The sequence below is a fragment of the Oncorhynchus masou genome, unplaced genomic scaffold, assembly GCF_036934945.1.
Source record: "Oncorhynchus masou masou isolate Uvic2021 unplaced genomic scaffold, UVic_Omas_1.1 unplaced_scaffold_7404, whole genome shotgun sequence".
NCBI lineage: Eukaryota > Metazoa > Chordata > Actinopteri > Salmoniformes > Salmonidae > Oncorhynchus > Oncorhynchus masou.
The window spans coordinates 1-14,965 of record NW_027013860.1 but is presented as its reverse complement, the minus strand read 5'-3'; the positions used below and the strand labels follow the sequence as shown (position 1 = coordinate 14,965).

The window sequence follows — 14,965 nt, the reverse complement described above, 5'->3', positions numbered from 1 at the left end:
AGACGTGGTTATATAGTTAAGGAGTAGGTAGAGACGTGGTTACATAGTTAAGGTAGGTAGAGACGTGGTTACATAGTTAAGGTGCAGGTAGAGACGTGGTTACATAGTTGAGGTGTAGGTAGAGACGTGGTTATATAGTTGAGGTGTAGGTAGAGGCGTTGGTTTTATAGTTAAGGTGTAGGTAGAGATGTGGTTACATAGTTAAGGAGTAGGTAGAGACGTGGTTATATAGTTAAGGAATAGGTAGAGACGTGGTTATATAGTTAAGGTGCAGGTAGAGACGTGGTTATATAGTTAAGGTGTAGGTAAAGACGTGGTTATATAGTTAAGGTGTAGGTAGAGACGTGGTTATATAGTTAATAGTTAAGGTGTAGGTAGAGACGTGGTTATATAGTTAAGGTGTAGGTAGAGACGGGTTATATAGTTAAGGTGTAGGTAGAGACGTGGTTATATAGTTAAGGTGTAGGTAGAGACGGGTTATATAGTTAATAGTTGAGGTGTAGGTAGAGACGTGGTTATATAGTTAATAGTTAAGGTGTAGGTAGAGACGTGGTTATATAGTTAAGGCGTAGGTAGAGACGTGGTTATATAGTGGTTATATAGTTAAGGTGTAGGTAGAGACGTGGTTATATAGTTAGATAGTTAAGTGTGTAGGTAGAGACGTGGTTATATAGTGGTTATATAGGTGGTTATATAGTTAAGGTGTAGGTAGAGACGTGGTTATATAGTGGTTATATAGTTAAGGAGTAGGTAGAGACGCGTCTACCTCTGATGACTCCCATGATGACAGGGTGAGGGATGGCAGACTTGATGTGTAGAGACTGCTCATAAAGGGCCTTCAGCTTCTTGTTGTTCTTCTGGGCCGTATACATCTGGATCTCCAGAGCATAGATCTCCAAGAGCTGGGTGCCTTTCTTCAGGTCGTCCTCACCGTCATCCGTCTGTACACCCAGGCAGAACATGGGACAAATACTAAATCACCAAGACAGTACATGGGACACACTACTAATCCTCCGTCAATACACCAAGGCAGAACATGGGACAAATACTAATCATCCGTCTATACACCCAGGCAGAACATGGGACAAATACTAATCATCCGTCTATACACCAAGGCAGAACATGGGACAACTACTAATCATCCGTCTATACACCAAGACAGAACATGGGACAAACACTAAATCACCAAGACAGAACATGGGACAAACACTAATCCTCCGTCTATACACCCAGACAGAACATGGGACAACTACTAATCCTCCGTCTATACACCAAGACAGAACATGGGACAAACTACTAATCCTCCGTCTATACACCAAGGCAGAACATGGGACAAACACTAATCCTCCGTCTATACACCAAGGCAGAACATGGGACAAACTACTAATCATCCGTCTATACACCAAGACAGAACATGGGACAAACTACTAATCATCCGTCTATACACCAAGACAGAACATGGGACAAACTACTAATCATCCGTCTATACACCAAGACAGAACATGGGACAAACACTAATCCTCCGTCTATACACCCAGACAGAACATGGGACAAACACTAATCCTCCGTCTATACACCCAGACAGAACATGGGACAAATACTAAACCTCCATCTACACAGGCAGAACATGGGACAAATACTAAATCACCCAGGCAGAACATGGGACAAATACTAAATCACCAAGGCAGAACATGGGACAAATACTAAATCACCAAGACAGAACATGGGACAAACACTAATCCTCCGTCTATACACCAAGACAGAACATGGGACAAACACTAATCCTCCGTCTATACACCCAGACAGAACATGGGACAAACACTAATCATCCGTCTATACACCAAGGCAGAACATGGGACAAACACTAAACCTCTACACACCCAGACAGAACATGGGACAAACACTAATCCTCCGTCTATACACCCAGACAGAACATGGGACAAACACTAATCCTCCGTCTATACACCCAGACAGAACATGGGACAAACACTAATCCTGTCATACACCAAGGCAGAACATGGGACAAACACTAATCCTCCGTCTATACACCCAGACAGAACATGGGACAAACACTAATCCTCCGTCTATACACCAAGACAGAACATGGGACAAACACTAATCCTCCGTCTATACACCAAGACAGAACATGGGACAAACACTAATCCTCCGTCTATACACCCAGGCAGAACATGGGACAAACACTAAACCTACACTATACACCAAGACAGAACATGGGACAAACACTAATCCTCCGTCTATACACCAAGACAGAACATGGGACAAACACTAATCCTCCGTCTATACACCCAGACAGAACATGGGACAAACACTAATCCTCCGTCTATACACCCAGACAGAACATGGGACAAACACTAATCCTCCGTCTATACACCCAGACAGAACATAATACTAGAGATATAATTCCACAGACACTTCAGGAGGAATAGGAAATTCTAGATTTCCACAATGGTTCCACAGCCATACTAGCCCGGCCCCAGATCTGTTTGTGCCGTCTTGCCTCCTGTGGTCATGACAACAGCTATAGAAGTTGTCTATACAGCGCAAACAGAACTCGGACCAGGCTACAATGATACAATACAGTTCCAATCTACTGTCACTAAGAACACACAAGTATGTTTTTCATTATGATGTTATAATGCTGAATTAGATTTGGTGGTAAAACCTCTGTGAAAACCTCTGATTGCATTGATGAGGAGTGTTTCTTCACCTGACAGGACTGGTGCAACTGCCTCAGGATCTTCTGAAGCTTACCATACTCTTCTCTCTCCAGGTACAACTTCCCAAGCTAAACAGACAGACAGGACAAACCGAGGAGGAAATCAAATCACACGAGTATCAAAGTCAGTGTCTCCATATAAATGATATGCCACTCGCCACATATGTTTTTGCGTTGTATAAAATGTTAAATTATGATATTGTGGATGGAATTAAATGACACATGTAAAGTTTTATTTTTTTTTATCTTTAAAATGAATCATACCTTAGTGTTGGTTTTAAACCAAAGCCTGTCATTTTTGGCATCCTTTAATGCCTCCAATGTGGTTTCATAAAACTCTTGCAGCAAGTCCATCTTAAAAAGAAATGTAAACGTATTTGCCTCTTCTTCAAACATTCAGTTTGTTTTCCAAAATTGTACAGCTCAGATGATCACAGAATCAACATTGTTTATTGACTGATCATTTGATGTTGCAAACAATACCTGCTTAGACGTAGAGATGTAATCCAGGATGGAGTTGATGGATTTCTCCGAGTAGTTTCGTGTAACTGCACTCCGAATGTATGTTAACAGCTGCTTGTACCTGTTCATCATTTCAGGGAAATTTGTCTGGGGGGGGGGTACAAATTAAATAAATGTAATTAAAAATAAATATAATAAATAAATAAATAAATAAATAATATGGCATTTCTTTACTATATATTATCACATTTGATTAGAGATGTCGCATAAAGTAGGCTGTTCATATTTATGAATAGCTAGGCTACTCCTACAGAAATGCCTGTCAGACAATATTTGTAGGTAGCCTACATGTAATATTTCAGAGACAATTTTTTTGAGACTTGTGAGACTAATGTCTAATGCTTACCAGTTTGAAATTCATCTTTATCATCTGTTTGAGAGCTTTGAACCCCCATTCTCCTTTCTCGCCCTCGAGCTCCAATACCTGGGGTTCAGAAAGACGCATTCAATAAATGGCCAGCCATTGACATGGTGTGTATGTGTGTGTATGTATGTGTGTGATAACTAACCTTCTGGAAGCTGATGAGAGCTGCTTTGGGGTCATCCTCCTTCAGGGCCTTTGAATTGTAATATTGATTCTCTAAATCAACATTGGGCTCAGAGTTGCTGTCCTCTGAGTATTCCTGAAATCACACAATTCATCATCAATGCAGTTTACACGATCAACACCCACTGGTTGTGTTGACATTCAGCTAGCCAGCTAGCTAGCTCATGATGATGTGTGTTGTTTTGCTATGGTGATTCGTAAAGCAAACAGCTGGATAATATAACGGTGCAAACGGTATACCAACAGTATGTGAACAAATCATTACAGACAAGGCTAGCTAACTAACTAGGCATTTGAGCTGTCAATGATACGAGCACCAATAACAGCTACCGTAACGTAGCTGAGAGTAATACGGTAGCTAGCTAAAGTTAGCGAAGTGGAATGTTTACGCTGGTTATCTAGCTAGCTAAATACGTTGTATATGGCAATCAGCTACAATATCCATATATATTTACTTCGGAGGAGTTTACCAGATCATAATCCTCTTCATCGTCGCACATAAAGTCATCTTCCATATCAGACATCTTGACTACGAAGCTAACTCGACAGCAAACTTGCTAATGGTACAAGCGTAGGTGTATCGCTGGAGTGACTCTTTTAATAGGAGTGTGGAGAGAAGTAAGGGAGCATTGCTGGGAGGATCATGGTGGGCAGCAGTGAGTCGCAGTTTGTTCCAGCTCCAACCTTATCCGCCACCGATATGCCTTTCTGCGCAGCGTGAATCGTGATTCCTATGAACTGGAACCCTTTCCCCATCTATACTCTTCCGTATTGTTACGTTTCGTTACAATGATTTTTATTTTTATTATTATAATTTTTTTGTTCACCTTTATTTAACCAGGTAGACAAGTTGAGAACAAGTTCTCATTTACAATTGCGACCTGGCCAAGATAAAGCAAAGCAGTTTGACACATACAACGACACAGAGTTACACATGAAGTAAAACAAACATACAGTCAATAATACAGTAGAAAAAATAAGTCTATATACGATGTGAGCAAATGAGGTGAGATAAAGGAGGTAAAAGCAAAAACGAGGCCATGGTGGCGAAGTAAATACAATATAGCAAGTAAAACACTGGAATGGTAGATTTGCAGTAGAAGAATGTGCAAAGTAGAAATATAAATAATGGGGTGCAAAGGAGCAAAATAAATAAATACAGTAGGGGAAGAGGTAGTTGTTTGGGCTAAATTATAGATGGCTAATATATGTTAACACCTGGCCAAGAAACAGTTTTTTGTTTAACTGAAAGTGTTTGAGGTTGAGGTTTTGGTAGGAAGAGCTGGTCGTAGATCAGCAGTACAAAAATATGCAGGACAGGTGTATATAAGTCAGCAGATAAACACAGCAAAAAAAAAGAAACGTCCCCTTTTCAGGACCCTGTCTTTCAAAGATAAATCGTACAAATCAAAATAACTTCACAGATCGTCATTGTAAAGGGTTTAAACACTGTTTCCCATGCTTGTTCAATGAACCATGAACAATTAATGAACATGCACCTGTGGAACTGTCGTTAAGACACTAACAGCTTACAGAAGGAGGCAATTAAGGTCACAGTTATGAAAACTTACGACACTAAAGAGGCCTTTCTACTGACTCTGAAAAACACCAAAAGAAAGATGCCCAGGGTCTCTGCTCATCTGCGTGAACGTGCCTTAGGCTGCAGATGAGGACTGCAGATTTGTTGTAAGGCAGGTCCTCACCAGATATCACCGCCAACAACGTCGCCTATGGACTGGCAAAAAGTGCTCTTCACTGACGAGACACGGTTTTGTCTCAACAGGGGTGATGGTCGGATTCGCTTATCGTCGAAGGAATGAGCGTTACACCGAGGCCTGTACTCTGGAGCGGAATCGGTTTGGAGGTGGAGGGCCCGTCATGGTCTTTGGCGGTGTGTCACAGCATCATCGGACTGAGGTTGCTGCCATTGCAGGCAATCTCAATGCTGTGCGTTACAAGGAAGACATCCTCCTCCTTCATGTGGTACCCTTCCTGCAGGGTCATCCTGACATGACCCTCCAGCATGACAATGCCACCAGCCATAATGCTCTGCTCTGTGCATGATTTCCTACAAGACAGGGATGTCAGTGTTCTGCCATGGCCAGCGAAGAGTCCAGATCTCAATCCCATTGAGCACGTCTGGGACCTGTTGGATCGGGAGGGTGAGGGCTAGGGCCATTCGAACCCAGAAGTGCCCGGGAACTTGCAGGTACCTTGGTGGAAGAGTTGGGCAACATCTCACAGCAAGAACTGGCTAATCTGGTGCAATACACGAGGAGGAGATGCACTGCAGTAGTTAATGCAGCTGGTGGCCACACCAGATACTGACTTTTACTTTTGATTTTGAACCCCCCCCCCTCCCCCTCTTGTTCCGGGACACATTATTCAATTTCTGTTAGTCACGTCTGTGGAACTTGTTCAGTTTACGTCTCAGTTGTTGAATCTTATGTTCATACAAATATTTACACATGTTAAGTTTGCTGAAAATAAACTCAGTTGACATTGAGAGGACGTTTATTTTTTTGCTGAGTTTAGTATTGGTGCGTTTCTATCTTTATCTTCAGTATAGTAGGCTACCTCGGCTAGATTTGGTGATTTACCAATAGTCTAAAAACAACCGGTTAGAACTGGTATTTGGTTTGAAAAAATGGCAGCGCACCCGCCAAAGGCAAAGATTCTGATAAATGCAAATGAAAGGTGAGTTGTGATTGTGATAATTGTCTAAATACTATATTGGTCATTACAGTTGCTAAAACTATCAATGCATGTATTATACATGTATAGTAAGCAACAGTAAGACAGTTTTGTACTCACTCCCTGAATTGTGCATTCATTTTCCCGATGTGTTGTATTCCTAGGTTGCAAAATCTGAAAGATGCCTTTGAGAAAAAGTATGGTGATGGGGCTCGGTCACCTGGGGCCCGGTCACCTGGGGCCCGGTCACCTGGGGCCCGGTCACCTGGGGCACGGTCACCTGGGGCTCAGTCACTTGGGGCTCAGTCACCTGGGGCCTCAGTCACCTGGGGCTCGGCCACCTGGGGCTCGGTCACCTGGGGCTCGGTCACCTGGGGCTCGGTCACTTGGGGCTCGGTCACCTGGGGCTCGGTCACCTGGGGCTCGGTCACCTGGGGCTCGGTCACCTGGGGCCTCGGTCACCTGGGGCTCAGTCACTTGGGGCTCAGTCACCTGGGGCTCAGTCACCTGGGGCTCTGTCACCTGGGGCTCGGTCACCTGGGGCTCGGTCACCTGGGGCTGAGACGGGAGAGGTCAGGCTTATCTTTCACATGTCCCTGTTGCTATGCAGAATATCAGAAAGGGAAGAGGACAGGAGGGAAGATTGTCTTCATATGTGAATATATCTTTACCTATTCTTAAACCATGTGAAGGGATGGCGTGATTAATGAGGAACCAATGACTTGTCTCCACAATGTCTGTGCGCCAGTCACTTCCTCCTTTGGCATTGGGGGATGTGTGTGGCAGTGTCTGAAACCATTGTATGTCCTCTCTGATGTTGCACTTATCCTGGGATAGTGTATTTTTTATTTTATTTCATCTTTATTTAACCAGGTAGGCTAGTTGAGAACAAGTTCTCATTTGCAACTGCGACCTGGCCAAGATAAAGCTTAGCAGTGTGAACAGACAACACAGAGTTACACATGGAGTAAACAATTAACAAGTCAATAACACAGTACAAAAAAGGGGAGTCTATATACATTGTGTGCAAAAGGCATGAGGAGGTAGGCGAATAATTACAATTTTGCAGATTAGCACTGGAGTGATAAATGATCAGATGGTCATGTACAGGTAGAGATACTGGTGTGCAAAAGAGCAGAAAAGTAAATAAATAAAAACAGTGTGGGGATGAGGTAGGTGAAAATGGGTGGGCTATTTACCAATAGACTATGTACAGCTGCAGCGATCGGTTAGCTGCTCAGATAGCACATGTTTGAAGTTGGTGAGGGAGATAAAAGTCTCCAACTTCAGGGATTTTTGCAATCTGCTCCAGTCACAGGCAGCAGAGTACTGGAACGAAAGGCGGCCAAATGAGGTGTTGGCTTTAGGATGATCAGTGAGATACACCTGCTGGAGCGCTGCTACGGATGGGTGTTGCCATCGTGACCAGTGAACTGAGATAAGGCGGAGCTTTACCTAGCATGGACTTGTAGATGACCTGGAGCCAGTGGGTCTGGCGACGAATATGTAGCGAGGGCCAGCCGACTAGAGCATACAAGTCGCAGTGGTGGGTGGTATAAGGTGCTTTAGTGACAAAACGGATGGCACTGTGATAAACTGCATCCAGTTTGCTGAGTAGAGTGTTGGAGGCAATTTGTAGATGACATCGCCGAAGTCGAGGATCGGTAGGATAGTCAGTTTTACTAGGGTAAGTTTGGCGGCGTGAGTGAAGGAGGCTTTGTTGCGGAATAGAAAGCCGGCTCTTGATTTGATTTTCTATTGGAGATGTTTGATATGAGTCTGGAAGGAGAGTTTACAGTTCTAGCCAGACACCTAGGTACTTATAGGTGTCCACATATTCAAGGTCGGAACCATCCAGGGTGGTGATGCTCGTCGGGCATGCGGGTGCAGGCAGCGATCGGTTGAAAAGCATGCATTTGGTTTTACTAGTGTTTAAGAGCAGTTGGAGGCCACGGAAGGAGTGTTGTATGGTACGAAGCTCGTTTGGAGGTTAGATAGCACAGTGTCCAATGACGGGCCGGAAGTATATAGAATGGTGTCGTCTGCGTAGAGGTGATCAGGAATCGCCCGCAGCGAAGAGCAACATCATTGATATATGCAGAGAAAAGAGTCGGCCCGAGAATTGAACCCTGTGGCACCGCATAGAGACTGCCAGAGGACCGGACAGCATGCCCTCCGATTTGACACACTGAACTCTGTCTGCAAAGTGACTGGTGAACCAGGCAAGGCAGTCATCCGAAAACCGAGTCTACTGAGTCTGCCGATAAGAATATGGTGATTGACAGAGTCGAAAGCCTTGGCAAGGCTGATGAAGACGGCTGCACAGTACTGTCTTTTATCGATGGCGGTTATGATATCGTTTAGTACCTTGAGTGTGGCTGAGGTGCACCAGTGACCGGCTTCGGAAACCAGATTGCACAGCGGAGAAGGTACGGTGAGATTCGAGATGGTCAGTGACCTGTTTGTTGACTTAGTCGAAGACCTTAGATAGGCAATGACTTAGAGGCTCACTCCCTCAGTGAGCTTGTCCAGAAGTGGGGTCAAGAAGGGGTTTTACTTGAGATGGGAGTATCTAGAGTTGACAATTGATTTATGCCATTGGATGAGTTGGTGTTTTTGTGCTATGAAGTACCAGGAACGAGATTAGAACCTTGTCTTAAGGACCAAACTGAACGATAATATATAGCTAATGCTATCTGGCTACGGGATACTCCTTTCTCATTTAAAAGTCTCACCTTGTGACCCGTCTCAAAACATCTGTGGTTTGTTATGTCAACTAGGGGTGGATCTTTGCTATAAAAGATCTCAGTAGCCTTTGTGTTGCCGCTCTCATCGAATCATCAAAGAGACAGTGATTCGTGGACAAGCCATCACTATTGCAAAGCTCTCACTATTAAAGATCTAGTTTAAGTATAACTCTGACTTGTGTGATAAGTTTGTCTCTCCTCATTTGATAGTAAAGACATGCACCACCACACCTCTTATACACTATATTAAGCCCAGCCTTTGAAACTTTGGTTTTCATAGATATGGCTATTATATTGTTATCACTACATCCTATGGATTTGGATACTGCTTTAAAGCAAATATCTGCAGCGTTAGTAAAGATGTGATCAATACATGTTGAGTGGAGAGATCTGAAAATAGCTGTATAGTGATGCTCCCATCCAACCTGACAGAGCTTGAGAGGATCTGCAGAGAAGAATGGTAGAAACTCCCAAATACAGGTGTGCCAAGCTTGTAACGTCATACCCAAGAAGACTCAAGGCTGTAATCGCTGCTAAATGTGCTTCAACAAAGTACTGAGTAAAGGGCATGAATACTTACAGTACCAGTCAAACGTTAGGACACCTACTCATTCCAGAGTTTTTTCTTATTTTTACTATTTTCTAAATTGAAGAATAACAGTGAAAACATCAAAACTATGAAATAACACATATGGAATCATCTAGTAACCAAAAAAGTGTTATACAAATCAAAAATATATTTTATTTTTGAGATTCTTCAGAGTAGCCACCCTTTGTCTTGATGACAGATTTGCACACTCTGGCATGTTTTTTTTTGTTTTTTTTGCTAAACAGGTGGATGACTGGTCGCTACTGATCATTGCTACAGAGAAAACTGCTTGTCTCAAACCGTCTCAAAAGTTGTGACAGCATTACCAGCTTCACGTTTTCTTTCCTTCTATTGCACTGGATGCATCTCCATTGACAGGTTGTTAACACCTTGTTCAGTCATGTTACCTCATTAGCTAGCTAGCTAACAACCTGGTAACTTTACCAGTACATCCAAACATCAGTCATGTTACCTCATTAGCTAGCTAGCTAACAACCTGGTAACTTTACCAGTATATCCAAACATCAGCCATGTTACCTCATTAGCTAGCTAGCTAACAACCTGGTAACTTTACCAGTACATCCAAACATCAGTCATGTTACCTCATTAGCTAGCTAGCTAACAACCTGGTAACTTTACCAGTACATCCAAACATCAGTCATGTTACCTCATTAGCTAGCTAGCTAACAACCTGGTAACTTTACCAGTACATCCAAACATCAGTCATGTTACCTCATTAGCTAGCTAGCTAACAACCTGGTAACTTTACCAGTACATCCAAACATCAGTCATGTTACCTCATTAGCTAGCTAGCTAACAACCTGGTAACTTTACCAGTACATCCAAACATCAGTCATGTTACCTCATTAGCTAGCTAGCTAACAACCTGGTAACTTTACCAGTACATCCAAACATCAGTCATGTTACCTCATTAGCATAGCTAGCTAACAACCTGGTAACTTTACCAGTACATCCAAACATCAGTCATGTTACCTCATTAGCTAGCTAGCTAACAACCTGGTAACTTTACCAGTACATCCAAACATCAGTCATGTTACCTCATTAGCTAGCTAGCTAACAGCCTGGTAACTTTACCAGTACATCTAAACATCAGTCATGTTACCTCATTAGCTAGTCTAGCTAACAACCTGGTAACTTTACCAGTACATCCAAACATCAGTCATGTTACCTCATGAGATAGCTAGCTAACAGCCTGGTAACTTTACCAGTATATCTAAACATCAGTCATGTTACCTCATGAGATAGCTAGCTAACAACCTGGTAACTTTACCAGTACATCCAAACATCAGTCATGTTACCTCATTAGCTAGCTAGCTAACAACCTGGTAACTTTACCAGTATATCCAAACATCAGTCATGTTACCTCATGAGATAGCTAGCTAACAGCCTGGTAACTTTACCAGTATATCTAAACATCATTCATTTTACCTCATTAGCTAGCTTAGCTAACAACCTGGTAACTTTACCAGTATATCTAAACATAATTCATTTTACCTCATTAGCTAGCTAGCTAACAGCCTGGTAACTTTACCAGTATATCTAAACATCATTCATTTTACCTCATTAGCTAGCTAGCTAACAACCTGGTAACTTTACCAGTATATCCAAACATTTGGGGGCACAGAAAACATTTTTTTTAAAGATAGCTTGTTCAGGAGATCAATGATCATAGCAATGAATCGCCACAAACTTGACATTCACAAAGAGACACAATTTTCAAAGTAATGCAACAGTGCTTTTTACACAATGTAGAAACCTATTATTCCACTTTGTAATTCCAATGACCAGTGTTTGTATCAACCGTTTAGCTTTTATAATAAACACGTCTTTAAAGTGTTTCATATTAGTTTCTAGGGCACGATATGTGCTTCAGAATTAGAATTAGAATTCTGAATTAGAATTCTTTAGCTAGAATTCATATAGGCCCAATAAAAGATCTCTCATTTACTGGTGCTCCTAACTTGGTAATGATTTTTTTTTTTAGAGCCCTGTGTGCAGTGTGACTGTGATGGGAACAGGCTGGTGGAACTGGTAGAGATAAATTAGCCTAGAATGTCTCAACTATCAAAAAATGTCTTTCTATAACCATGTTTCCATCCAACCTTTTATTGTGAGTAAAGTACATGTCAAATAAAACATGTCATGACAGGCCTGACGGAAACAGAACATTTGTAGGTAAACTTTCCAAATTCCCCGACAAAATAAAATAAGCTAGATATTTTTGTGTCGGTAAAATGAATCATGCGAGAAATGACAAACGCAAATATTGATATAATACCCATCATATCGAAGTAAACTTGGAGTCACGTGACGGAAACTTAGCTTATGGTGTTCTCCATTGAACTCAGATGCTGGTTGCTGCTGAAGCTGTCCTCTCTAGCCTTTATTTAACTCTATGGTGTGATCTCGCTCCTAGGAGTTTTACGTCTAGGTTTTATTTTAACTTTCCACTCTCCACTTTACCCAGATGCGTCGAAAGCTCGAGGGCTAAAGTGGTGCCGGCTGCTTAAAACGGTCCCTCTGGGCTTTATACAGGGCCTTCAGAAATTATTCACACCCTTGACTTTTCTCACATTTTGTTGCGTTAGCCTGAATTTCAATGTATTAAATTAAAATTAAATGGCCTACACATAATACGCCTATAATGTCAGAATGGAATTATGTTAAGAATTTTTTTGTAATTAATCAAAAATGATAAGCTGAAATGTCTTGAGTCAATAAGTATTCAACCCCTTTGTTATGACAAACCTAAATACGTTCAGGAGTCAAATTTTGTTTGACAAGTCACATAAGTTGCATGGACTTGTTAAACATGATTTTTGGACGACTATCTCATCTCTGTACCCCACACATACAATTATCTGCAAGGTCTTATCTGCAAAGTTTTACAGGATAAAAAAAGTAATGGATTGGAGCTGAGCACAGGCAAAATCTGGTCCCAGATCTGTTGTCTCCTTCTATAGCCTGGTCTCAGATCTGTTGTCTCCTACACCAGCCTGGTCCCAGATCTGTTTGTGCTCTTGCCAGGTTCATTATCAAGCCAAACATGAGGAGTTGGCATGATAGCACAAACAGTCTGGCACTCAGGCTAAATCAAAGCCTTCTATTTTGAAAACAGAATAAATAGGGGGTTGTAACTAGGAACTAGGAGTTGTAACTAGGAACTAACTTTTTTACAAGAAGGGGAATTTGCTTTGTACTGTGAGTGTGCGAATGTTTTCATTTAGTAAGGGACTGTGCTATAGATACATACAATGATTTCCCACTACATTCCTTCCATTTCTGTGTGTGTTGTATGTTTGAAGCGATTAAGAAGTAAAGGGATATTGTTTACTTTGTCTGGCTGTTCTATTTTGCCTTGTTTCCACGGAAACAGACCATGAACACAATATGAACAGCTGTATAGTTGTATAAAAATGCACTGCCACTGAAAAACATGATTTCCAAAGCAGCTGACATTAATAAATAAAATGATGGTGGTTCAGTTTGTCGGTAGAAACAAATGTAAAATAAAACGATACATCAGCAATACAAGAAAACAATTAATTTATTTAACTAAAAAATAAAATTAAACATTCCAATTAAATATTTTCAATGTTAACAAATGTACATGATAAATTATTGAATAGAATTATAGCACAACGTATCAGCCTAATGGGGAAAAACATAATTCCTCTTTGATTGTGGAAACGGCATGTCCTCTGATCTGGCAGACACACTAAACACAAATGCTTTGTTTGTAAACGGTGTCTGAGTGTTGGACTGTGATCCTGGCTATCAGTAAATAAATAAAAAATACAATTGCGCCTGCCTGGTTTACTTAATATAAGGATTTTTTAATTACCTTTGATACTTAAGTATATTTTAGCAATTACATTTACTTTTGGTACTTAAATATATTTAAAACCAAATACTTCTAGACTTTTACTGAAGTAGTATCTTACTGGGTGACTTTCACTTTTACTTGAGTCATTTTCTATTAAGGCATCTTTACATTTACTCAAGTATGATAATTGAGTACTTTTTCCACCACTGGCTGTGCTACAGAAGGCGATATATACGCATCCTCTAACACGGGACTAGTAAAGGCCCAGTGCACTACTTTTTGTGGGGGTAAAAAAGTTTACTTTTTTCTACTGACAAATACTATAACAGTAAATGAATAAAGACATTCACTACGATAAAGCTGTCTCTAATAATCTAATAGTTTACCTACCGCGGACCTTTGACAAATAAATCTCTGTGTGAAAAAGGCATCCATTGGTCTGTTTCGTCAACGAGCTTAATCTATTCCAAACACTAACGATAACAAGATGATGCCAATAATCTAGGTCGTCTAGTTAACGATGCCCCCCCCAAAAGATATATATTTTTTTGACTTATTAAGTCAAAGGCTAAATTAACTTGCAATAGAGCCCCACAGTGGAGGTGTCATAATATCCATAAAACCTAGCGGTCAGACAAGGAAATGGTTCTAATAATTTTTCCACCATTCGTTTTTCCCCCATAGGGTATTTCATAAACACTCAAAATAAGGGCCGTGTTGCATGTGAGGCTTACCCTGCATGACATTTTTGATAACCATTTAAATCTCTCTTGGACAAGGTGACATTGATCCATATTTGATCAATATTCTGTATTTTTTTGTGTTATCTGTGATGGTTTTGTTTGTCTTGTGTAGTTTCTTAATCATTGTACCTCAACTGTATGTGTAAACATGTATACACAGGGCCAAGCTGTAAAAGAGACCTTGGTCTCAGTTTGTGTTCCTTGTTGAAACAAAGGTACAATAATAATATTAATAATATATTCGGCTCTATTTACTCTGATTCGAAAATGATCATTAGCATAAAAGTAGACATCATGCAAGACTACAAATCCCTGCAAGCTCCCGCACGTCATCTCTAGCTGACACCTTTGCTAATGGCTCTTTAGGATAGCAACATTAGCATCTAAATAGCGTTTCATTTTGTGGGGGTAAATACAGACAAATATATTGATAAGTCACCTTGTCCTAGAGAGTTTTACACGGTTATCAAAACGTCACACCAGGGTAAGCCTATCCGAAACACAGCCCTTATTTTAAGTATTTCTAAAATGCCCTATGG

General features: G+C 41.1%; 1 protein-coding gene across 5 annotated transcripts; it reads right to left on the bottom strand.

The window, feature by feature from the left end:
• Nucleotides 1–699: 699 nt before the first annotated feature.
• LOC135537277 (COP9 signalosome complex subunit 2-like) lies at nucleotides 700–4,552 on the bottom strand. Of its 5 annotated transcripts, none has more exons than XM_064963469.1 (7): nucleotides 4,262–4,552; nucleotides 3,769–3,882; nucleotides 3,606–3,683; nucleotides 3,221–3,346; nucleotides 3,002–3,091; nucleotides 2,684–2,806; nucleotides 700–941 (listed from the first exon to the last, which is right to left on the bottom strand). In XM_064963469.1, the coding sequence occupies exons 1-7, from the start codon at nucleotides 4,328–4,330 to the stop codon at nucleotides 732–734; spliced, it is 810 nt and encodes a 269-aa protein (XP_064819541.1). In that variant the 5' UTR covers nucleotides 4,331–4,552; the 3' UTR covers nucleotides 700–731. The 5 variants fall into 5 exon arrangements, with proteins under 5 accessions (XP_064819541.1, XP_064819542.1, XP_064819543.1 ...); XM_064963470.1 differs by having other exon boundaries at nucleotides 2,696–2,806; XM_064963471.1 differs by having other exon boundaries at nucleotides 4,277–4,552.
• Nucleotides 4,553–14,965: the final 10,413 nt, after the last annotated feature.

Excerpts from the sequence above, each read along its gene's own strand:
- LOC135537277 (XM_064963469.1), bottom strand. The coding sequence starts at position 4,330 with ATGTCTGATATGGAAGATGACTTTATGTGCGACGATGAAGAGGATTAT. Across the intron at positions 3,684-3,768 it reads CTCTCATCAGCTTCCAGAAG|GTATTGGAGCTCGAGGGCGA; the intron begins GTTAGTTATCAC and ends TCTGAACCCCAG. Across the intron at positions 3,347-3,605 it reads TAAAGATGAATTTCAAACTG|ACAAATTTCCCTGAAATGAT; the intron begins GTAAGCATTAGA and ends CCCCCCCCCCAG.